This window comes from Chelmon rostratus, chromosome 15, assembly GCF_017976325.1.
Source record: "Chelmon rostratus isolate fCheRos1 chromosome 15, fCheRos1.pri, whole genome shotgun sequence".
NCBI classification, from domain to species: Eukaryota; Metazoa; Chordata; class Actinopteri; order Chaetodontiformes; family Chaetodontidae; genus Chelmon; species Chelmon rostratus.
In genome coordinates, this window is record NC_055672.1 from 2,917,156 (window position 1) to 2,942,032 (window position 24,877).

Below are 24,877 nucleotides of genomic sequence, written 5' to 3' on the forward strand. Positions count from 1 at the left end.
TCCACTCTGTCGAGCGTTAGCTCTGTTACCAAAAAACTTTAATCTCTTCTGTCCTACTTTCAAGCATATTTCTCCGTCCAAACCCCTTTATCCCTTTGAATTAAATTCTCGTCTTTGACATGAAACCAGGGAGGACTATTTATTCCGGTCTTTAAAACGATGAGTCCCGGTCCGCCTCTTGTACCCGGTTTCTGTCCTGAAATAGCAGCCGTGCAGGCCCGACACGCCCCCTCGCCTCGCTGTGAGCTCGTGGCGTGCGCTCTGGTCTCGTGCGGCGTTGGTTTCAGGCCTGAATCAGCGCCGGGCTCAGGAGGCCAGAAGACAAGCTGATTAAGCGTCAGGATTTCGAGCAGCTCAGAGAAGCTATTCCGAGCCTCGGCCGGGCCAGATTAGACCCTCCGGAGGCGCCTGCTGCCTCTGGCCTGCGGGTGGGACGATCCACCGAGGGCGCAGCCGTTATACCAGCTTTCATGACTCAGATCACTGGAGGCCGACCAGAGATGCTGGGATTTCTTTAATGGGGGGTTGAGTAATATTCTCGTCAGCCTCCTAGTGGTAATTATATGTAGGATGTGAAAGAAGAGCAGCCATGTGAGCGCTTTACTTTCTCCAACACGTGCCACACGGCTTTCCAATCGACACAAAAATCAGTGAACAGACTCTTGAAACTGGCTCCAGTTTGATGTCAAGTTAGCTTTACTTTAAGTCAGTGCTGCATTTACGTTTGACAAATTAAAGGATAACTTTCGTTTTTTACAACCTGGACCTTATTTGTAGCATTAAATACGACCATTTACTCACCCAGACAACTTTGGTGGCATTTGGAGTCGTTTTGAAGAAATTAGCCCCAGAGGAGTGGCGCGTATATCCGTATAATGTGAGTACTCGGGGCATCCATGCGCAGCCTCTATATAACGCATAATCTGCAGAAACTCGTTCATATTCCAATATTTTGTTATGATATGCTGGTGCTATTCCCCTCTGAGCCGGCGGTCGGCTAGTTTAGCTGTAGTTTGGCACAGCTATGGTTCGTTATTGCGTATTTGTAGCCGACCGCCGCAGAGTCAGCCGTGTTGTGGCCGGCTCCTCACAGCGTTCGTTAATGACATCATCCACGTCAGAGGTAGTTGTCTAGAGACGCCGGATGTTGATAACATGCCACCACGGGCTCAGAGGGGAATAACACCAGCATATCATAACAAAATATTGGAATATGAACGAGTTTCGCCGCAGATTATGCGTTATATAGAGGCTGCTCATGGATGCCCCGAGTACTCGCATTATACGGATATACGCGCCGCTCCTCTGGGGCTAATTTCTTCAAAACGACTCCAAATGCCACCAAAGTTGTCTGGGTGAGTAAATGGTCGTATTTAATGCTACAAATAAGGTCCAGGTTGTAAAAAAAACGAAAGTTATCCTTTAATGCAGACACAACTCAAACATATTTCTAGAACGGTAGAAAATGTACATTTAAACTGCCGAATAATTAAGGTGAGATGTAGACTAACGCGTCACTTTGGTGTATGAACTCTAGTTTTATTGTCGTCATGTTACAGTTATTAATCTTAATGACAGAAATGTTTCCTCCTCCTCATGCATCCTGCAAACATCTTTCTTTCTTAGCCAGAACAAAGTTTGGAGGCATAAAACCAAAACAGTGAGCTGTTTTTTAAACTTAGCCTCCAACTAAGTTAAAACGGCTGATTCCAGCTTTAACTGGTCAAATTATGTCCAACTAACCGCATCATGTAAGCGGAAATATTTGCTAGATTTTTTATTTTTTTTAGTGTAAACTGAGTAGTTTTCAAACCCTTCGAGAAGTTAACTTTGACAAACTGAATCATCCGTGAGATTCACACACGTTAACATTTTCTCTCTCGGAGCAGCGAGAAGACGAACGTGAAGGCACCGGGTTTAATCGCAGCAACACCCACCTCCTCTTCAGGGAGCGTTACTCACTTCCTCCACCCGCCAACCCACACGCCGCTGCTCAGGGAAGACAAAGCAGAAGACTCAAGACACCCAAACAGTCATTTCACCAGTTCAGAGACTGTTTCCACTGTTTGCGGCACCAGCTGGGACTTATTTATCATCTGCGATCGTCCCAAAGCTCCAAAACAGCTTCAACTTTCCCATCTTTTACTGCTCTCAGGCCTTTATCACGTTTCTAGTTGATTTTGTGGCTTGTTGTGAATGAATGTTAGGTAGTAAAAACAGGATCTGGGCTGTGATTGGAGCTGGTCTTTGGCCTGGTCCAGACCTGGAAAATTGGCAGTTCTCTCTCAGCCACTCGGTCAAACACACTCAGATGCAACAAGCAGACTGAAACCACAACAGTGCTTTTTATAACCCACAGTAAGCACGGGATTATACCCTTAACCAGCCCGTAACGTCCCCGGCGCTCACCAGCAGCCTCTACATGCAGCAGAGGGCTCTGACTATCAACAGTGCCAGCAGTCAGGTGTTACAGCACTGATTCAGTGAGATACGATCAGATAAAACAACGACAAAGTGACTCCAGCTCTTTTCTTCATCGGATCTCTCCGACTTGAAACACGCAACGTTTGGAACCCGAGTCTTCCGGTAAAGCTTTGGAAAAGAAACCTCAAACACGAATGAGTCCAAATTGAAAACAGCAGCAGTGATTTTCCCGTACTTCCCGGCTCACTGGAGCTCTGAGAGGGGGGAGGGAAAGCCGAGCAGTCCAACAGTCTGGAAGTCTGGGAGGAGGAAAAGTAGGAGCTCCTCTGTGTTATTTAAGCCTTTCTGGTGCCACGATCTTAACTGCAGGGACACTGAACATGTCAGCAGTATAACAGAGATCAGCACTGTCGCTGAATTAAAGCAGCTGGAAAACAGCGTGAACTGAACTGGAATCTGATTCTGCTGCTTCGTGTTGCATTTTCATAAACACTCACACTGTTGATTGATCTGGTTTGTGATCTAACAGATCAGATCAGCTGACTCGTCATTTCCAGACCTCCACGATCCAACAGAACAAAGAAAAGATCATTTCACACCTTTATTGTATTTATTTGAATACAAAAGTGCAAGAAAAGGTCAAAATAAAGCTATTTCTTCCCCCAACGAATAAAAATGATTTTTATAAAAAGGGGAGGCATCTTTTCAGTTATGATCAAAAAAGCTATAAAGGATATTTATTGATATCTCAAATGAAATCACTGTTGACTTGATTTTCACTCTTGCTTGATGCAAGCAACAAACTGGTGCCAAGTGACAGGAGCTCAAAATTATGTAACACAACACTGTAAATCCTCTTGGTGCTGCAGTGCCAACCGGGACCAGGAGGGACCTGGTACCCCTGCTGGATTATCAGTCTTATTAATGTACATGGAAAATACACAGGAGCAAGGACGGATTATAGACCACGTCCCATTTCCTGTTGGCGCAATAAAGACCACCCCTCCTGAGCTTTAGGTTCTTGGTTTGGTGGCGAAGGTGAGGTACCCTGTGTGACCTGGGATTTCTCTGGGCGGGGTGGTGGTCTTCATGGTGATGGAGGCCTGGTTTGGAGCGGGAGGCTTTTTCTCCGCGGCGTCGGACTCCATCTGAGCAGAGGGCTCGGGGCCGAAGTCGGGCAGCGGCAGGGAGACGGTTCGCACGTCGTGGACTCTCAGCAGGACCTCCACGGTGCTGATCTCCTCGAAGCCCTGATCCGCCAGAGCCTCACACGTCCTCTGAACCTGCTCTATGCACGGAGAGAACGAACACACCCGACCTCCTGGAGACAGAGGACAGTTGTTGTCGAACAGTTAGAACAGCCACTAACAAACATGTCTCTGTCTTTTGAGTGTTAACGTCAGTCGGTCTGTCCACCACTTTGGTCCAGAATATCTCAACAACTATTAAACAGGCTGCCATGAACTTTTGTACAGACATTCATGGTTCCCTGATGTTGAATCATACAGACTTTGGTGATCCTCTGACTTTTCCCTCTGGCTCCAACATGAGTTTAAAATACAGCTAACTGCTGTTGAAAATAACTGTTTTTACCGTGTGGATTTCTCTTTTCAGCCAAATAAGCCTGAGTGACAAACATGCTGTATGTGCTACATATCTGAACATTTTGCATTCTGTGAATCACCACATCAGTGTTTATGGGGGCTTTTCCTTGTTTTTTGTGCTAATTTGCTGCTTCTGTGCTGGTGTTACTCTCTGCATCTCCAACCTGAGGGCCAACCGCCGTTGACACTGACAAGTACCTCATACAACCCTCTCAAAAAACCTGATCCCATTAAAATAAAAGAATTATTGATTTCTGCTAGACTACAGTACTTGGACTGAGGTAACGACAGGTAGCTACGATTTGTAGCACACAGTATTAGCTTTCCTAATGGCCACCAAGTTAGAAAAAACAAAGATAGTTCAGCTCATCTGGCGGTCCAAGATGGGTTTTGACAATCTGCAGAATCATTCAGGACCCGTGTCTGAATGCTGCTACCCTGAGAGGCTCTGCATGCCCCCCATTTAACTGGCCTCCCATGTTTCTGACCTCATTTGGAAAATCCCAACTGTTACCATCCATGGCTGATATCTCTGGCAGGTGTCTTCTCATGTGAAAGGCTCAAAGAAGCTGCATCGGTACAATGGCCAACAACAGGACGGTTATACTGGGTGATGTTAGAAGTCTGGGAAAACGTCAGTGCGCTAGCTGATGAATTAATAACGACAGAAACAATGCTATTGCCTGAGGTAGACGATTGCTTCAGCATGTTATAAAAACAACTGAGGATAAATGAGGCAAAACGAGATGCTGCCCTGACATATTTACCCCGAAACTCTTCGACTGGCTCTGCTGTCAAAATGCACAGCGATCAGAATCAATAAGTCGGTGCTCTGGTTGTTCTCTGGTCCATAAACTCCGGGATGATCTGAACCATCACTCGGGACAGACCGAGCACACAGCAGGGGGAGAGAGTCACTTAACACTTGTTATTTACTCTTAACGACTCTCTTAAAGATCAAGACGAGATCAGCGCAGATCCACTTAACCTCGTTCCCTACAGGCCGACACACGGCGAGAAGCGCCCGGCGTCCCGGCAACAGAAGAAGAAGAGACGCCGAGAATGAGGATACTCAATAAAGATGAAACTGTTTAGCGTCCTTTCATGGTTATTATGGCCAAGACACGCATGATGGTGCTTTGGGGCAAATTAAACCACCTCAAAGCATCAGACATCCTAACAACCAGAGTAGACGGTGCCTATTTTCATTGTTCTCTCTGCGTGTAGTCAAGTCAAAAACAGCTATGGACAAAGATAAATAATGTAAACCAGAGTTACAAACCTGATATGGACGCAGGAGAAATTTAGGCTCACTCGAGGGAAACCCGTGATACTACTACTACTATAAATAATTTGTTTTTCTTACACCCAAAAGCCCTTTCAAAGCAGATTTCCTCCCTAACAAAGCAGGCTCGTGACCTGTCGGGCTCCAGGCTGCAGTTCGTGGATCGTCGGGGGGACGAGCCGGCGCCCTGACAAACAGATCACCCACCAGCTCCGGCCTCTCGTCTCTAAATGAAGCCCTGCTGTGATCGCAGCAGGGGGGGCAGGAGCGGCGAGCCAAGAAAGTGTTCACGGCTGACCTGAGGAGTGAAGAATGTGAGTCTGATAGCGCAGCTGGGGACAGGACGGGCTCGGGTCAACAAAACCAGCTGAGTCGCCGCAGCTTTTCTACTTTCTATCTAAACTGCTGAGACATCATTTCAGAAAACTTTAAACGTGAAGGGAGAGAAACACAGTGGATGGATCATAAATGATGATATTCTCATATAGTGATGTGTTTTTTGGCCACGTGGGGGCAAGAAAGCTCTGATCACAACACCGACATTGTGAAGTTGATGTGCTGAACTTGTTAGCAAACAGCTTATTAATACATCAGCTACTACAGAGCAACATTTTCATTAATTTGGACTCATGTTTGTGTCACCTGATGAATGTAAGTTCAATATTCGCTCTCTTTTTGCTCTGTTTTTGGTCTCTACCAACACCTGAGGGAAAAAATTGGCAAATTTCATGACAATAAATTGCTGTCTGGACCAAAGAGGTGACCGACCAACAGACGATGGCCAAACTTCTCACTTACGATCACATACAAGACAAATCCTGATTTATAATTTCCACATTCAGCATCGACATGAGGGTTCACGTGACGTAATTTTCATCCTCTGCCCACATCGGCGACCATCAGCTTCCTGCCCTTTACTTGGTTTCTCTTCATATAGGTTTGCAATCTAGCTACCGCATTTTAATATTCTGTTTTAATACAACTAAAGTCGATCATTTCTACCTGCTCTGCACATGTGGCATCTATTGCACGTCTACAAATAATCCAGATGCTTTAAAAGCTTTGTAAAAAGATTTCTTTTGATGTGTTTTCTTTCTTTAATACAGTATATACATGATTACAGAAGCCTCTCTTGTATTTTCAGGCCTACTCCAGACTTTGCAGTCCCTCCCCACTTTGCATTCCAGTCAACACATACGACCTGAAACTTCATTAGCATTCAAGTGTGGCTGAAATCCTCCTTTTCTACCTTCCGCTCGCCACAGTTCTGGGTTTTTCCACCTATGGAGCGTCACAGCGTCACAGAACACGTCTGTGTTGCGATCTGCCCGTTTAATCTTACTTAATCTGCACTCACTGCTTCAGTGATGATGGCAGACAAAGTGACGCCTGTGACTCTGAAGTCATCAACACGTAATGATGAGCCACAGCCACAGGAGTGAAGACCAGGTCTGCAGAGGGCATCCTTGCTGAAGAGTCCATTGTGCCTGATGCACATTACCGAGGAGACCAGGGGATGTTTCAGATAGCAGTCGTTCATTCTGCTAACAGGCCCAGTGTTCTCCCTCGAGACGGTCATAAACACAACTCAATGGTCTCCTAGCAACCAGGACGGACACACAGGGAGGGGTCCGGTTGATGATTATACAAGGGCGTCTCACGCAGATATTAATAACCTCGAATATCAGCCGTGTGTCCACATCTGGGATCCATACATGCGTGAAACTAAGCTTCTTTATCAGGTTGTTGAGTGTGTGTGTGTGTGTTCACGGGACATGTTTGCTTTACGGTTGCATAATAAGAGAATTTGAGCGAGCAGGGAGGGAGGGTTCGGCCTGTCAGGATCCAGGGTCCTTCTCAGAGAGCGGCCAAATGGAGGGCCGGGCCGCGGGCCAAAACATTAGGAGAATTACAGCTTGGACGAAAAGGAAGAAATATTTCACTGGCGCTCTTGTTGCACTCTGTACACACCGCAGTAAACCAGCTCACAGCAACTTTGTCTCATGGCGGAGAAAAGATCTGGAGTCGTTCTGTGCAGAGAAACAACAAAGTGATGAAGTCTTTCCTCCTGTCGTTTCTACTCTGTGAGCGCCTCCAACAACAAAACTAGCTTCCTCTCACGTGTTGCACAACACCTCAGACCTTCCACAGGTGACCTTTGTTAACGTTTCTACCCTGTGGCCTTCGGTTGAAGCATTCTGGGCCGCTGGTGCTCAGCCTGGCTCCAGCTCTCTGGAGAAAACATCCCGTCTGTGCAGTGTGAAGTAAATCAAGCCTTTCCTTATGGAGCCACATTCACCAGCTCGCTCCCTGCAGCATAACCCTGTATGGTCATGGGACTGCTTCTACAATGGCTGCACTCTATTTATCTGTATCTGACTGTGTGTGTGTGTGTGTGTGTGCATGTGAGGGTCAACAGCTCATGAAAGGAATATGTAGCAGTGGCACCATAAAAGGGCTTCAGAGAGGAGGAGAGAGAGCAGCATCCTCGCTCCTCCTGCATTCCTCTTCATATTGGGGCTTACTTTATACAATGATGCTGCATTTATGTGCCGCAGGAAAATGAGCGTGCGCTCGGGCCTGCAGGCTCATAAACCACTGATCCTGCTCATCTTAACTGCGCTCTTTTTTCAGTCCATTCATTGGATTACTTGATTTGAGTGAAAAGATTGAGGTGGCGGCGTACGATAATGCTTTTTTCAACCATGGTGACACAAAGAATTGAGGGCGTTTTCCTTCTGCTACACATTAAAACACTTAACTGACTCAGGTTAGCACGACAATCCCTGGTTTAATATTAACCTATGAAAATTATCCAAACTTTTTAGATTTTACAACCCTGATTCCCATAAAAGCTGGGACACTGTGTAAAACATACATAAAACAGAGTCAACAAACTGTTTATTGAGTCCAGGTATTAATCTCTTTATCCAATCATGTGATCACAAAGTGTTGAACCTCGCTCCATCCTCGCTGTGAACCACTGAGCCTTTCAATCATGATGCTATCACCTGTTACCAATCAACCTGTTTACCTGTGGAATGATCCAAACAGGTGTTTTTGGAGCGTTCCACATCTTTCCCAGTCTTTAGTTGCTCCTGTCCCAACTTTATAATATTAAAATTGACAGATGATTTTGGATTTTGGATTTGCAAGTTATTCTGTTTTACTTCACAGCATCCCAGCTTTTGTATACTGGGGGAGCAGAAGCTGAACTGCTGCATCCTTCACAAACGCTGAAGAAACACTGATTATTTTCACGTATTGCAAACATTCTTCATACTGCAAACAACTGCACATTCTTTAGTTCATTGATCCCCAACCTGTGGGCCGCGGCCCACTAGTGGACCGTGGGTCATTTGGTACTGGGCCGCACAGAAAGAAAAAATAATTTCCATTATTTTGTTTTTTCACATAATTTGAAAAACAGGTGGTGCCTGACGGTGCCAGTCTGCAGCCAGGTCCTCTTGACATGATTAAAACGTGGATTTACGTTCATTATTATTGTTATTATTATTATTAAAGAGAAAATACCACAGTTTTTAATGCCGATCTTATCATTTTATTTTGTTTTTATCTGCCACACCTTTAGACTGGGCCGTGAAAATATTGTCAGACATTAAACTGGGCCATGGTACAGAAAAGGTTGGGGACTTTCTTACAGCTCTTTCCATTTTTAAATCGATGTTATTGCAAATTTCTATTTGAAATTTCTGATTCTCAACTTTTCCCCTTGTGGATCAATAAAGGATTATTATGATTTTATTTTAAAATGAGCAGAAGAAGTAAACTGTCCAGATTTTTGGAAGACGCAACAAATACCTGGAGGAAGGACATGTTGCTATGAATCATAGAAACGTTGACGTTACCTCTAAACACTGACCACCTGAGTGAGCCCCCAACCTGCCCAGACATGCTGCCAGTCACACACACACGCGCACACACACACAAAGGCAAAGTTAATGAGAGCTGTGTTGGCGAGGGTCGACGGTTGTTGGGGGAGAGCAGGGCGAGGCGACACAGCCGGGAGGGGAGGGGGGACAAATCCACTGGCTGGTATTTTAAAATGAGCTCAGTCACAGTCATGTTCCTGCTGTGCCAGGACCAGTCACAGCGAAGTCAGCGTCAGGTGACGGTGAATGACACTCCCGCACACACACATGCACACACACACATGCACACACACATGCACACACACAAACAGGCAAATATTTTAATAATATCCAGTCACAGGACACTTCAGGCACACAGTTAGGTCTGTGTTTAATGCCAGTGTTTTGGGCATTAAGGGGAATAAGTGCTGAATGTTGACATTTAGATGATTTGTACCACTTTCCACTAAACTACCAGTCCTGGTTCACGTCCTGGTGATGTTTTCTGTGTGATAATGACATGTGGATAATGTTAGGATTGACTGAATACAGTCATCTGTTTCTCAGAACGGGCTGATAATGAAGTCAGACCACTTTTTTGTTAAACTGCTGATAACTAGGTTTAGATTTACAGCTGATGATGAAACAGTAATAGTGACGAATAGTGCATCAATGGGAAATTTCAAAAAGTCACACCCCGTTTGAGAAACTGGAAGCTTGCAAAGTTCGAGGAAACAGTGCGAAACGTCTTTCACAATTCACGAAAATCCGAAGGTGATGCCATCAAATGGCTTGTTTTGTTTAACCAGCAGTCCAAAGTACCGAGATATTCAGCTAACGATCACGTAAGACAAACTCATGCAGCAGATCCTCACGTTAGAGGAGCTGTTTAACCATCAGCTGATTATCACACAGCTTCATTTGCCCTAATTTGAAGACGTCACCTTGGAAACTGTGGAAGGAATTTTTTCCTGTTAATCTGACAACATATCAATTCACTGAATAAATTAAATAATATACTCAACAATAAAAACGTTTTTCTGTTCACTGTTGCTGCTCAGCCTTGTGCCTCTTTTTCTTTTCTGCAGTGACACTCTGCTAACTGCCTCTCGTAGCATTGGGATGTTTACCAACGCCATAACAGACATAACATGCAACATAAAGCGTAAAAATAGACACGTCTTTTTTAGAGGGAATGTAATTTTTGGCCAGTTTCGACAGCCCCAGACTAGACGGCTGTTACAGAAATACAAACAAGCTGAACAGACTTTTCTCCAGCGCTGTACAGATGAGTCCGGCTATGAGAGACTGAGCAGCGTCTTACAACAAGTGCAGGTGTGTCTGATTTGCTCAGGTGGAGCTCCGTCCTCCAGACACCATCCGTCAGATCTACATGAATCACACAGGCACCATTAAGGTGGCATGATTTGTGGAAAGGCGACGAGTTTGCAGCAATGTACATAAACCGGAACCACATAATCAGCTATTTGTTATGAATTTCATTACGTTTAAAACTCATTTGAATGCATTCTGAAGTAATTATCTGATCTGGGAGTTCTTTGCTTCCAAGAACAAACTAAATATTCATATATTATTTGTTTTTTGGTAAAAACACACACACCTGAGGAAAAGGAGGCCATCAGTGTGAGCCTGAAGGACTCTCACACACACACACACACACACACACACACGCCGTGGGGTCTTACCTTGTTTCTTCATGGCAGCCTTGGCGTGTCTCACGGCCTCCCAGGGGCTGGGGATGTCCAGGAAGACGGCATCCGCCACCCCGGTGACTCCGAACCCGTCTTTGCACACGTCCTGGTTCCTGACGGTGACCAGATGATCCACGCGGTGCTCCTTGAACTCCTCTGCCGCCTTCTCCGCCCGCTGCTGGTGAAACTCCACCGTGTGCAGGTGACCCGTGGGGGCGACGGTACGCAGGATGGCGTGGGAGAGGGAGCCGCTACCGGTGCCTGCAACACAGACACCACAGACCGGATGAGAACAGCAGGGACTCTGAAAATCACAATTTGGTTAGCTAATGTCGCTAAATATCGCTGTTTGAGACTTGGAGCTTCAGAGAACAGTTCCACAGTTTTCCATCTTAAAACAACACCAGGACAGACAAAGCAGCGGTGACATGTGGATGATGGATTTATTTATTTTTAATTTTGTGTGGAATATAAAGCCATGAAATCTCACAAAACCTCAAACATACATCTTGTTGCATCTCATAAATGACGGTTAAAGCCTCCCTCCACCCTGATCCAGTCTCAACAACGAGCTCCCAGCTGTTACGAAGACACACTCACATCCTCACACTGGCTTTCTCTCCACTCGGGCTGCTAAGTGGATGCTACATGTCTGAGTGGGCCCTCTTTGCCCTGCAGTGCTCTGGTTGCTCCTCAATGCCCGCTACTATGCCGTTTGCGAAAGAAGGATGCGAGCGTGTGAGATTTTACAAGGAGAGAAATAACGCCGGTCACGTGACTTGCAGTTAACGCGGGGGGGGATGGAGCGTAGAGAACACGGCTAGATCCAACCCCCCTTCTTCTTCTCCTGACATTACATCACTGCCGTCTTTGTTCGTGTGGCGACAAAGGGGGCAATGTTTACTCCTCGGCAGCACTTTGACTTGCTAAAAGCTCACACTGCTGGGCCGGATGGTCTGTGGCTGGAAACAACAGTAAATAGGAGACTGCGGATGGATTGTAGTAAACTGCAGGAGTGAGGATACGCAGATGTAAATAAGCGGAGAGAGAGAGCTCAGATGAGCTTTTTGCTTGAATTATCTCATTTGTGATAAAAACTATTTTATCATTATGGGTGAAGGAGTAACTGGACTTTATGTTGATTTACATTAAGTGACTCGATAACAATATAAACCATGCATGATGTCATGCAATCCAACACAAATCCCTGCAGTGAAAATTGCTGTTTTGTGTTGGCACTGTGCAACGAGGTGTGGATTCAGTTTTCATATTGTTCCTGCACTGAATTACTTTATTATCTCCATCAAGGAAGTTGTGTTTTCAGTGCCAATTGTTTGTCTCTTAGTAAGTAAGATTTCTCAGAAACTACGTGACACGTTTCAATGAAATCTGATGGACCAGAAACAAACAGGTCTGTGGATGGTGGAGATCGGGAGCAAATTCCTTGGCTTAAAATAAGTAGAGGCCATTTCCATTTTTTTTTTTTTAGAAACTTAATCAAATCTTCAGCAAATACATAAAATATCTGACAAGACCCAAAAAAGGTTATTTATTTATGTGCTGTAACTGTTTGCCAAATAGTTCAGTGTTAGTTTGGCCTATTTGATAGAAACTGCCATAATTTTTTAATCAATTATTCATTTAATTTAGTCAATTAAATGTCATAAAATGCTGAGAAATGTCCTCCACAGATTCCCAGAACCCAAATGTCTTATTAAGCCTGATTAACACTCAAAAACCCAAAGGCATTCAATTTACAATGAAAGACAACCAAGAAAAGCAGAAAGTCGTCTCAGCTGAGGGGCTGGACCCAGACAGTGGCTTGGTTTTGCTTGTTAAGTGGTTGATTAACTATTTGTTTCAGCACTAATTAACTCCTGCAAACTGTGCAAAAAATTAATGGCATTACATCTACACGCAGTGCTACAGCAACACGACACATCTAAACAGTCATATGATCCAATCCAAGCACACCACAAACTGCAGCCTCACACTGTAACACAGTTATACAGGCTGAACACATCGATCCATTCTGTAAAGCAGAGTTGACTGTTAAGGGAAATGGCTAACGGCTCCAGCTGAGATCTGTCTGAGTGATGGTGAGCCCAGAGCTCTAACGCCATCTGACCTTGTTCCGCATAGAGAGACGATCAATCGGCACAGAACCGACTCTGGACCTCAGGCTTCATGCCAGGGTGCTGATGGGACCAGTTTCCATCCTGGTTTATCCAAATGTACAGGCTGGAATACAGCCAAATCCACCAGAAACACATGCAACATCAGGAGTTGTGTCTAAAATTATGTCATAAATATGTAAATTTAAAATGCAACGTGACTGTAGAGCACAAATCTTTAACCTCTGTTATAAAAATGGCATTTTTATTCATCAGCTGAGATGTCTGAGTACACAAAGAGCATTTTCCAAATGAGGGACAAATCTGATAAAAGGAGGTCTGGAGCTGCAAGTGTGTCCAAACTTCCCTCTAAACCTGGACTGCTGTCATCTCTTTGCAGATGCAGACCGAAACACAGTTAGTTCAGGTTAGAGACGCACCAACACATAATTCAGTACTGATTATTGGTTCGATATGAGCCGAAAACACATTGGAAGATAGGAAGCTGCTATTCGATCCGGCGTATTAAGAGAAGAAGGAACGCATTATAGCAGCAGCTGCCTGAAGTCATCATGCCAGCTGTGTGGAATCAGCGTTAAACTTGCACAAGTATCACAAAAACGACAATGAAGAAGTTGTTCGTGCAAGAAGTGCCAAGAACACGAGTGCTGGGAACAAGAAGACAAAAACTGCTCCAAGCAAAGATGAAGCATGAAGCACTCCCACCACACAGCAACAACAGCACAGAGAATGTTCTGACAAACGCTTTCCAGAGTTAAAAATGTCGGTTTTGACGCCCAGTCCAAGCAGCTGTTGAGTCATTTGTGACTCAGTGTTGGAATTTGAGCATTTGACCATTTTTTCAGCATGCTTATATATCTTGACAAAGTGCATATTAATGGTTTGTTAACAGCTTTGCAGCTATTAAAAAGAAAATAAGTCTACAGCCATGCTAGCAGCTTTGTGAGGTTGGATTTAGACACAGCGGTGCTTGTAGCTAAATGCTAACATCAGAGTGCTCACATGCTCCCAGTGACAATGCTTACATAACATACTGATGTCAAGCTGGTATCATGTTTACCATATTCACCATCTTAGCTTAGCACATTAGCATGCTAACATTTGCTAATTAACACTCAACACAACAGCTGAGGCTGACAGCACTGTTTTGCAGATATTTGTTCATACAGCCAAGTATTGGACACAGCAAAGGAAAAGTCAGGGGATCACAAAAGTTCTGAGAATTCATCCTGAGGGGAACATTAATGTTTGTATCAAATTTCATGAAAATCCATCCAAAAGTTCTCGAGCTATTTCAGTAAAAAACCACAAACATCCACCTCAGAATTCAGTCATTACATCATCTGGGAACCATGTCCATCCTTCCAGCAGATGTGGAGCTGCAGCTTTCTGCAAGATAAAAAGAAATGATGGGACTCATTTCAATACGTGACATGATCCCTCACTAGATCCCCACCTACAACTCTGTAACTGTTCTTCCCTGCAAAGCAAAAACAAGCCAGAAGCACCTCAGTTTCTACCGGTACGCCCCCTGACCGGTTAAACAGCCTCAATACCACGACTCAAAAGCCTGCGAGTTAGTCAGTGTTTGCAGAGTGTGCCGGCACTGCAAGCTGCTTGATGTGAAGCACTGATACAGGTGGAGAAAATAAAACACACAGCGAACAGGAGGCTGTAAACACTTGGCCAGTCAGAACAAACTGCCTCCAAGGTGACCTGGATGCTCCTTCAGCAGGCTCGACGTGCGGGCCGCGTGAGAACACAATTGCCACCTCTAATCGCTGCATGTTTATACAGCTCACTGACAAAAAGACTCCCCTTCGTGGGACAGCACGTACTGTTTATACGGTAGACTATCATGCTGAACGTTATGAGTCACCACCGTGTCGTACAAATGCTGATTAGCGCCTCACCGACACATAATGACACTCAAGTGTTGTTATGTGCAGCTAATAAAATGCTGCATTCCAGACATAAATTAATAAACCAGGTGTTTAATCTGATATTCAAACCATTGAATACTCTGAATGTAAATGTGATTAGACTTCCAGAGATGGTTTTAATCTAATGCTGCTAATGTTACATATACATTAAAAAAGGCCTCAGTAATGTGATGCCAGTGCAGATAGTGCAGCCCTCTCCATACTGCTGGAGTGTGTGCTGACTTAACAGATTTCCTACAGAACCCATTCATCACCCTGGAGACCCCTCCAATCTCAACACACACACACACAATCAATGAAGTGACATGCACAGGGCTGCCAGCGGTAAAACATGATGAAGCACTGCACCACATTAACATTAACAGCCTCTCCCATCCCCCTCGCCGTCCTTGGACTGGAAGAAACTGCAACAGCTACCCAAAAACACACCGACACACTGCTGAGTGATTGCAATTAAATGGAAATGTAGGATGGAGCTGAAGGCGAAGCAGTGGTCAGACCAGAGCAAGAACCGCGGGGAATATCAGAGGGAACACAAAGAGTGACAAACACTGTGTTACATAATTTACTTAGTCACATCTGCAGCCACCACATGATGCTCAATATCAGCAGCTGAGGTCCTGTGAAACAAAGCATCAGACTCGGAGGTGAGAACAGACAGATTAAAATCAGCTGTAGTGTTAAAGCTTTGAGGCCTTAATAATGAATAAAATATCGGTGGCAAGAGAGCAAAGCATCCCTTCCCCCAATGTGAGACCTAGTGAACATAAAACTGGATTTATACTTGATGCTCGGGGTTCACGACAGACCTCGTAGATATTTACCACTGCAACGCACCGCAGCTGACTGTGCTGTACTTACATTACAGTAAGAACTGTGTTTACACAGGCAGATGGTTTTCTATGGAGACAGCTTTAATAAATGTGTTGCTGAAAAGGAGAACATTACTCAGCTTTTCCTATACTTGTTTAATGTTGTCTTCAGTTTTAAACAATGTCCACTGGTGAGACACAGAGGTGTAGTCACACTTTAAGGAGTTGCACATTAGCTAGGGTGTAGTCTACAGATAAACTGAAATTCTAAGCCAATCGTATATTTTTCTGCTCTCTTCTCCTGCTGATTTCCTTTAGGATGAAGCTTCACAGACTAACCAGGCTGATGCATGTTAGCACGCTGTGTGCTGCGGTCTAGACTGTTTCCTCTTGTTGCTATTTACAGCCACCAACACGCCAAGTAGCAGTTTCACAGTACGGAGGCCTTAGTGAACTGAGAATACTGAGACCAAAAACAATTGATTATTCAAAATGTAACCTTCTAGTTTCATCAAATCCATCGAAACACATTTTACCTTATTTGATATTAATTTTAGTGCTGTTCTCTTTTGTTCTACTGCAGCAAAAAATTCTAGTCACACTGTACTCTAGGATCTAATGGACACTGAATATGTTGAATGCCAAAGAGACATGTTAGTCACTATCTGCTATCCGGCTAACGTGCTCTTAAACCATACATGCCTGGCAGTCACAGTGAACTAGGTTGTATAACAGTTAAAAGGAGTGTTAGCAATAAGGCTAACACCCTGTAGCTTCCCTGCATGCTAATTCCACTCGACTACACACTGCTCTGTGTCTGCATCAGAATTCTCACATGCCATTTTTGTTCATGTAAACATGTAAAAATGATAAACCTGTGTGTTTAAACTGTTCTCATCACCTCAGGATCAGGTTCTCTCGTAACCAAACCATGTGTTCTTCTCTTGATTTATTCTGCATTTGTGTGGCTTTCATTGTATGAACACATTTGTCCTGAATCTAAAGAAACCCTCACCGGACTCGCAGACGACGGATCCCGGCTTCAGCTCCAGCATCATGGTGATGGTGGCGATGTCGGTGGTGTAGAGGATCTGTGTGCGGTGCGGCAGGGACACCGTCCACAGCTCAGGCGTGGGGTGAAGCACGTGGACCCACCCGCCTTTGCTGCAGGTCACCTTCGACCCATAACGCTGCCCAATCAGGTCTGTGGAATGGCGAATGACTCCATAGCGCGTCTGCGTTTGGGCGCCCTGCTGCACCTTGACTGGCATCAAGGAGTCATGGCCCAGGTAGACGATGGCAACATCCCCATCCTGAATGAAGTCTGAGTACTCCACAAAACTCATGGTAAGAACTCTGTAACAGGAAGGTGGGCAGTACTCAGGTTAGATTTACTCTGTGCTTCTGCTAAGTTTCACAGAAACAGTAGTTTAGTTCTGACTTCAGGGTTCTGCTGCTCTTGCATCCGGTCCTGGATGCTGGCAGCACGGGCCCTCGTTGTCATGGTAACCAGCATTAACGTTACTGCCACGCGCACAGGCCGTTGCTTTTTAAAAACCGTCAGATTTGAAGCTGAAGGACAGCAGCCGTTTGATTTTAGGAAGAGAAAGGTGGACTCGCTTTGCTTCTTCACGACAGACGAACGGACGAAAACATGTCAGACAATATAGAGAAGATGTGAGTGGCGTGAATGAATGCTATCTGTACTCAGCTAACTTTACATTTCTGATGTTTCTTAGTGAAAACTGTTTTTTTCTTGTTGTGTCGGTAGTCTGTTTCCCCTTCAAATAGTGTTTCCCGTGCTGCTGCCCTCCGTGATTGGGGCTAATATTAAGTTAGACGTCGCAAAAGTTAACGTTAGCTAGAGTAAGTTAACTAGACTAGCGTTAGTTGGGGTTAGGGGTACGTTTAGCGTCAGATTAAAATAAGGGAAAACACAAGTGAATGGAGAAACAGACCTCGACACGACACCCAAAGAAAGTTTTCCTTAACGTTAACTAGCTAACTTATCGATAATAACTTAGCATCCTAACTGACGCTAACGTTACGTTAGCTTTTGGCAAAGGTTGTTAGGTAGCTAACTGATCAAACGTTTACGCACGTTATTGGGTCGCATATTCAGTGAAGTTTATAAATTACCAGTTTCTAACTTCAACCACACAGAAATGTCACAGTGCAAAATGTCTGTTAGCACAGTTCACTAACGAGTGCAGACGAATTTTATTTTAAACGCTGCTTTGACTTGCTAACTAGCTAACATGCTAACGTTAGCTAACGGAGCCGTTACGTTTAGCATGTAAAAGAGCCGTTGGTGACCGTCGGCCTAGCTTACCCTCTCTGAAACTGGCGTTCTTTGGCTTCTTCTTTTAAGGCCAACACAAACTATGGTTCATAAAAGATAAAATCTGCTTTAAATGTCGTTGGATGTGCATGTGGACCGCAGTGACAGCTACCCATTCATTCCCCACATGTGGCGTTGTTTTCAGAGGAAGTTGAGTCACACGACCGGATGCTGAGCCGCTTGTTCAATCAGTAAACTCCATTCGCTGACAAAGTAGATTCACCGAGGCCGTGCACATGATTTGTAAATCTACTAAAATCTGCGCTTCACCCCAGAAGACGCACATGTTTAACTGCACGTATGGACACAAGGGATGCCGTCAGTATATGTAATTTCCATAGGAAAAACTGACATTTATCATCAACAGTAAGTTAAACAGCTGTGGAAGAAGATTCTACATCCGTTCTTTTGTGAAAAAAATACTCCATTACAAGTCCTGTCCAATTTTATTCAAGTAAAAGTACAGAATTCGTTTTATAAAAATGTACTTAGAGCATCACGTTATGCAGGAAAATGATCCCATAGTGTTACATCATCACTTATATGTTATGGTTTGGGATTATTATTATTATGAGTGAGTGAGGTGGTGCTAATTCTAACTGGTGTTATGATAGGCAGTTTATAACAAACATTTTGTGAGATGTTAACGTTTTGTATTAAGTTTGTGGGAAAAAGTAACTAATAACCATAGCTGTCAAATAAACATAGTCGAGTAAAAATACATTTACCAACGAAAAGCAGTGGAGTAGAGGTATGCAGCAGCAAAAAAAACCTCAGTGTTATTTCGTTCCTTTAGACATCCGTCAATGAATGAATATAAACTTTAGTTTGATTACTTGTATAATTCATAAATTTACATGGGGCCACTTGGACGTAACTTCCGTTCCACTGAACCTCCAGCGGTATGTTGGAGGAACATGTGACCAGTCCTATAAAGAAATAAATGGTTGGGCTGGATCATATAATTTCATTTTATTTGTAAATTGTACAAAAAGTTGAATTAGCAGAAGGATTCCCCACTTCACACCAGCAGCAAACCCCCGCGTCCAATTGAATGAATGGACTACAAATACTGACCAATGGGAGCAGAGACGCTGAACTATAAAAGCCGACCTGAAGCCTTCGGTCTGATCGGAGAGTCGCTGGGACGCCGCTGTTGGGTTGTGAGCTCCTCGGCCGGAAAAATAGGGATCTTCGTATCAACCACTGGTAGTAGTAGTAGTACTCAAGTCCGACGACAACAGGTAGGAAAACTGCGTCATTTAACGGAAAATTCCGTCACAGCGACAGAGTTTCTTTGGTTTGCAGCGATTAAATGATGGCTGGGCGGCAAACACAGATTATTCTGCTTTATGAATGTGTCCACTTTTCACCACAACAGTTCATGTGAGCTACTGGAATAGTTTTAATAAAATCACCTAAATGATTCGTGTGTCTGATGCACATTTGTGCACCTGCTTAAACGCATTCAGGACACTTGGTTCACTGCAGGAAATGTCTCCGTCTGTCTGCGGTTGTTTAGTCACTTGAGCTAAAATCTCACGTCCATAATTATGTCGCTGTGAGCTGCAGACATGATGCTGCCCGCCCCCACTCTGCATTCGGTTTGTTTCGCTGCTTTTCACCGTCTCTTCCCTCCATCCTCCGCCCAGGGATCAGCCATGCCTTTCGGTAACACACACAACCAGATGAAGATGAAATACGCCTCGGAGCAGGAGTTCCCGGACCTCTCCAAACACAACAATCATATGGCCAAGGTCCTGACTCCTGCTATGTACGAGCGGCTGAGGAGCAAACAGACACCCAGTGGATTTACTCTGGATGATGTCATTCAGACCGGGGTTGATAACCCAGGTAAAAACCCAAGCGGCTTTTCGGCGAAACGCCATCTGTTCTGCTCCATCGACCGCGGTTAATGGCCGCGCTGCGCGCTCCTGAGAGCGACACGAACAGCTTTTTGCACTGTGACCTTGCCAAGGGGATAAACTATGACCAACGTTTATAGACATATGGAGAGCTGAGGCAGCTAGAAACGCCACCCTCCTAAATGGGCCTCCATTATCAAAGCAATACTCCGCTGCTTTACAGCAAATGGCAAAGATTAGCAGTGTTACATAATGTGTGCAGGGCAGCAGCTGATAATCCACTTCTGCTTCTGTTTATGATGGTAGTTACAGTTTGTAGTGTAGACTAACCTATCAGCTGACCAGTGTGTCTCATGTTTAAACATTCAGAGGAGTATTCAGGTGAACCTGGACTCTGCTGGATTCTGAGGTATGGCAGGTGGTCTTCCCTCACCCTGTAGACTGTGTTTCTCTTTAGTTCTGAGAGCATGGCCAAGCTGACGCTGAAGAGGCTGTCAGCTGAAGAAGAGTTCCCAAATCTCAGTCAGCACAACAACCACATGGCCAAGTTCTTAACCCTGGACATGTACAAGAAGCTGAGAGAGCGGGCTACACCCAGCGGCTTCACCATAGATGGTGTCATTCAGACAGGAGTTGATAATCCTGGTACAGTTACAGTCCCATCCTGAGACCTGATGACACTCAGCACATTGAGTTAGTGAGGATGTTGGTTTGTCTGTCCTTCTGTCCACTGTCTGCTCTGTGACCCTGTTTACTTTGTGTGCAGGCCACCCCTTCATCATGACCGTGGGCTGCGTCGCTGGAGACGAGGAGACGTACGAGGTCTTCAAAGACCTGCTGGACCCCGTGATCGAGGACAGACATGGAGGTTACAAACCCACAGACAAGCACAAGACTGACCTCAACTCAGCCAACCTGAAGGTACTGTAGCTCTGTCAGTTAGCATGGCTGCATGTAGTAGTGGAACTAAACAGGAACTAATGTGTGTGGGTGGTCCCCCTCAGGGTGGTGACGATCTGGACCCCAACTACGTCCTGAGCTCCCGTGTCCGAACAGGCCGCAGCATCCGCGGCTTCTGCCTGCCACCTCACTGCAGCAGAGGAGAGAGGCGCGCTGTGGAGAAGCTCTCCATCGAAGGTGGGGGTCCCTTGTTGACCAAGTACTCTGCTTCTGTGTATGCTGAGTCACTGACTGCCATCTGCACCAAGTGCTGTGCATTCAGATGGCTGCAGCTGAGTGAGTCTGTGTAAAGTCAGTGATGCTCAGTAAAGTCAGTGTGACGCTGGTTGGTCTCATTTGTGCAGCAGTGGGTGCCCTCTAGTGGTAGCAGGAGAGAAAACAGATTATAGTGCAGTACATTAAAATAAAGGTCGGTTTGAATTTGCCCTCCAACGCTGAAGCAAGTCCTTCACAGGATGATGATCCATTATTTCTCTTTTGGATCTTGTGTTTTGTGACATTGGAGATCTGTGGCATTCAAACTTGTATCTCCCTCCCTGCAGCTCTGGCCGCCCTGTCCGGAGACCTGAAGGGGAAATACTACGCCCTGAAGAACATGACCGACGCCGAGCAGCAGCAGCTCATCGATGACCACTTCCTGTTTGACAAGCCAGTGTCTCCTCTGCTGCTGGCCTCAGGGATGGCCCGCGACTGGCCCGATGCCAGGGGCATCTGGTGAGACTTTATCTTCACCACTGATTCCCACCCGACCTCGTGTTTTTCTTTGAGATTTAATTTTGAAAGAATAATTGTAATCTTCTGTGTGAAGGCACAACGATAACAAGACATTCCTGGTTTGGGTGAATGAGGAGGACCACCTGCGTGTGATCTCTATGCAGAAAGGCGGCAACATGAAGGAAGTGTTCGATCGCTTCTGTACCGGACTCACCAAGGTTACACCAACATTCATATTTAGTGGAAGTTTAGTGTGTTTACATGAGCCATGTCCTTTATGTTATCTCGTATGATCTCCAAGGACCTTTATTAACCTGGTTGTGTTGTGATTAGATTGAGAACCTGTTCAAGGAGAGAAGCCATGCGTTCATGTGGAATGAGCACCTGGGCTACGTCCTCACCTGCCCATCTAACCTGGGCACCGGCCTGCGTGCAGGTGTGCACGTGAAGCTGCCCAACATGAGCAAGCATGCCAAGTTTGAGGAGGTTCTCAAGAGGCTGAGGCTCCAGAAACGTGGAACTGGTGTGTAAAACCTTAATTTACCTGCCACGAGCAATGTTATAACATCAAAAATTAAAACAGCATATTACACACGTTTCTGTATTTAGATCAGTGTCCATGAGCTGAATGTCAGTAAATGCAGCTCTTGCCCTAAAATGTTGGATGTTAGTCTTGATTACTGAAATGTTTTAATCCGTCTTGTCCGTCAGGTGGGGTGGACACGGCCGCTGTGGGTGGAATCTTTGACATTTCCAACGCTGACAGACTGGGCTTCTCTGAGGTGGAGCTGGTGCAGATGGTGGTCGATGGAGTCAAGCTGCTGGTGGAGATGGAGAAGAAGCTGGAGAAAGGCCAGTCTATCGACGACCTCATGCCCGCCCAGAAGTAAAACCATCCTGACGCCCGACCACCTTCCTCAGCCCCCTCCCCTCTGTCTGAATGACTGTTCGACTCTGTCCTGAATGCACTCTGTATTACAGTTTGGATTTGTTTATTTAAGATGAAACGGTTCCTGTACAGTGAGGATGGAAATAAAATAAATGTTCTGGTTGAAGTTCTTTGATCTATGCAGTGAGGTGTGTTTTATCTTAAATCAAGGTATCATTAAATGTTACCACCCTCAGTGTTATAACAGCTTGATGCAACATTTCATGACAACTTGTCTGAAGAACTGTTGTAGCTTCTATTATCACAGGACAAATCTACACCAACCTTCAAGATTTCACACTAGTGTAGGAATTTAAAACCAGGTTTCCATCATTCCTGTCCAGACTTCAGCTGAAACATTTCACAGAACACGTATTGTTGGGAAGAAGCAAACATGAGTCCCTGAATGCAGCACAGGTTTGTACAGATGTGATCTGGTAAAATAAGTTTCTGCTAAAACGAAGCCATTTCACTCATTTGGATTTCAGTACAGTGTGTCAGGAGGCTCAGGACGCTATTCAGCTGCATGATGGGAAAAGTAGGAGCCACTGTTTTAAGTTGTGTTTTTTTTTCAGTTTCCTGATGTTATGAACTGCTTCACTGCATCTGTTCTGCAGCGTTCATGAAGTTAGACTTGTCCAGCTGTAGTGAGGTTAAGTTAACCAAAAGTCACTGAACGGTAGAAACACTGGGTTCAAACTGCTTCAACACCTGAATAACTCATCTTCACAGTTCATGACAGGACACAGCATGGTGTTTGGGTTTTGTAGTCCTGAACACATCTGTGTATCCTGGTTTCAGCTGGGCTTCATCAGATTAAAGTTTTCTGGGTGTCTTGATGTCTGAACTCACCCAGTTTAAGCTCCATACAAAGACAAATGCTAACTGGGACCCTGTGGCATGAAACACACAATACACTCAAAATACATCAGTACTTTTCCAAAACAAAAAAAATACTAGATATCCTTTTCGGGAAACAATCTGTCTTAGTTCATTGTCTTAAAATAGAAGATTTAAGCTGATCAAGAGATATTTAACCAATCGAGGACTGAGATTTCAAAATTATGACTAAAACATGAAGGTTTCAGTTCACAGTGCATCTAATATACCAGCAGCTGCAAGTACGAGCTCATATTAAACCATGTTTTCCTTTCTAAAATGACTAAATGAACAAATAAATTCAAACACTGGAATGAAGCTCAACACAGAAACAGCAAAATGGAAGCAAACGTTTTTATGTTTTCATCTCGACCGTGTGTGTCCGGTTACAAATGATCAGCGTGAGACGTTCAAGTTGACAGACACTTTAATTGAGACATGAGTGACCTTTAAACCATGTGGGCATTTACACGGACCCCCCCATCATCTCTACTTTTCAACGAAATACAAAAGAAAAGAAAAAAAACAAAAAAAAAACAAAATGAGTATTGCAGTGAAGCCGTCTTGAAAGTAAGATACATTATTTACACTGAAAACAAAACGCTACGTCATTTTTTCTTTTTCCAGGAGAAAAAAAAAGAAATAAATAAGACTAGAAATGTTTTTTTTGTCCACATTCACAGCATGACAAATCATATTCAACTCGTTTATGTCGACCCCGTGTGGCCAGAATAGACTGAGATATTAGTAGGTAATTCAGTGATTATTGCCAAAAGCCTTAATCTATACATCATAATATTCAATACATACTCTGTATTTTGTTTAAAAAAAGGAGACATTTGGAAACTGCTACGTCTTGAATGATTGTACAGCTTAAATACTTCTAGATATATATATGTATACTTTTAAACCCTTTTGTTCATAGCTTTAACTCGTTGGCAACTTTGGAAGCAATGTTTTTGAAAGCGATGGATGATCCGGATATCCGTTTGAACCTGACGCCGTTGAGGGAGAGACGGGGCAGCTTGCAAACCTCCATCTCCCACTGGACCAGGTTTTCGGCTCGCCCGTCCCCGTGGACGCAAAGAAGCAGGAAACTCTCTTGCTGTTCGTAGTCGCAGTTGTTGGCATCGAGCACCTTGCGAATCTCCCGCATGATATCACAAGGCTCCATGGAGCTGGTGGTCCTCATACTCCAAGTGAATCTGAGGGAGCGGGGTTTACTGTCTTTATTTTCCCCTTTTTGATCCCCAGGTACATGGCGACTGTCGAGAGAAAAAACACAAAGAGACGTTGGATTGTCGCAGATTTGGTTCAGTGCTTTTAAATCAGGGGGTGGGTTTAAAGGCTCAACAGCCACTTTGACTGTTCGATGAAAGAAATCCACCTTCTCATTCTTTGCT

At 44.6% G+C, this 24,877-nt stretch overlaps 3 protein-coding genes across 13 annotated transcripts in view; 1 reads left to right on the plus strand and 2 right to left on the minus strand.

Annotated features, from left to right (window-relative positions):
• Positions 1 to 3,058: 3,058 nt before the first annotated feature.
• Positions 3,059 to 18,255, minus strand: trmt61a (tRNA methyltransferase 61A). Its single transcript, XM_041953288.1, has 4 exons — positions 18,120 to 18,255; positions 16,803 to 17,143; positions 10,892 to 11,158; positions 3,059 to 3,745 (listed from the first exon to the last, which is right to left on the minus strand). The coding sequence occupies exons 2-4, from the start codon at positions 17,131 to 17,133 to the stop codon at positions 3,438 to 3,440; spliced, it is 906 nt and encodes a 301-aa protein (XP_041809222.1). The 5' UTR covers positions 17,134 to 17,143; positions 18,120 to 18,255; the 3' UTR covers positions 3,059 to 3,437.
• A 1,011-nt stretch (positions 18,256 to 19,266) lies between these two features.
• Positions 19,267 to 22,731, plus strand: ckba (creatine kinase, brain a). Its single transcript, XM_041953287.1, has 8 exons — positions 19,267 to 19,372; positions 19,781 to 19,982; positions 20,760 to 20,914; positions 20,998 to 21,130; positions 21,496 to 21,667; positions 21,762 to 21,885; positions 22,001 to 22,190; positions 22,379 to 22,731. Exons 2-8 carry the CDS (start codon positions 19,790 to 19,792, stop codon positions 22,555 to 22,557), a joined length of 1,146 nt encoding a protein of 381 aa, XP_041809221.1. The 5' UTR covers positions 19,267 to 19,372; positions 19,781 to 19,789; the 3' UTR covers positions 22,558 to 22,731.
• Positions 22,732 to 23,814: 1,083 nt separating this feature from the next.
• Positions 23,815 to 24,877, minus strand: part of mark3a (MAP/microtubule affinity-regulating kinase 3a) — a 53,303-nt gene continuing 52,240 nt past the window's right edge. For all 11 annotated transcript variants that reach the window (XM_041954427.1, XM_041954419.1, XM_041954426.1 and 8 more), the window contains one exon: positions 23,815 to 24,739. In XM_041954427.1, the coding sequence (XP_041810361.1) occupies positions 24,394 to 24,739 (346 nt within the window). In that variant the 3' untranslated portion in view covers positions 23,815 to 24,393. The remainder of the gene's footprint in view (positions 24,740 to 24,877) is intronic.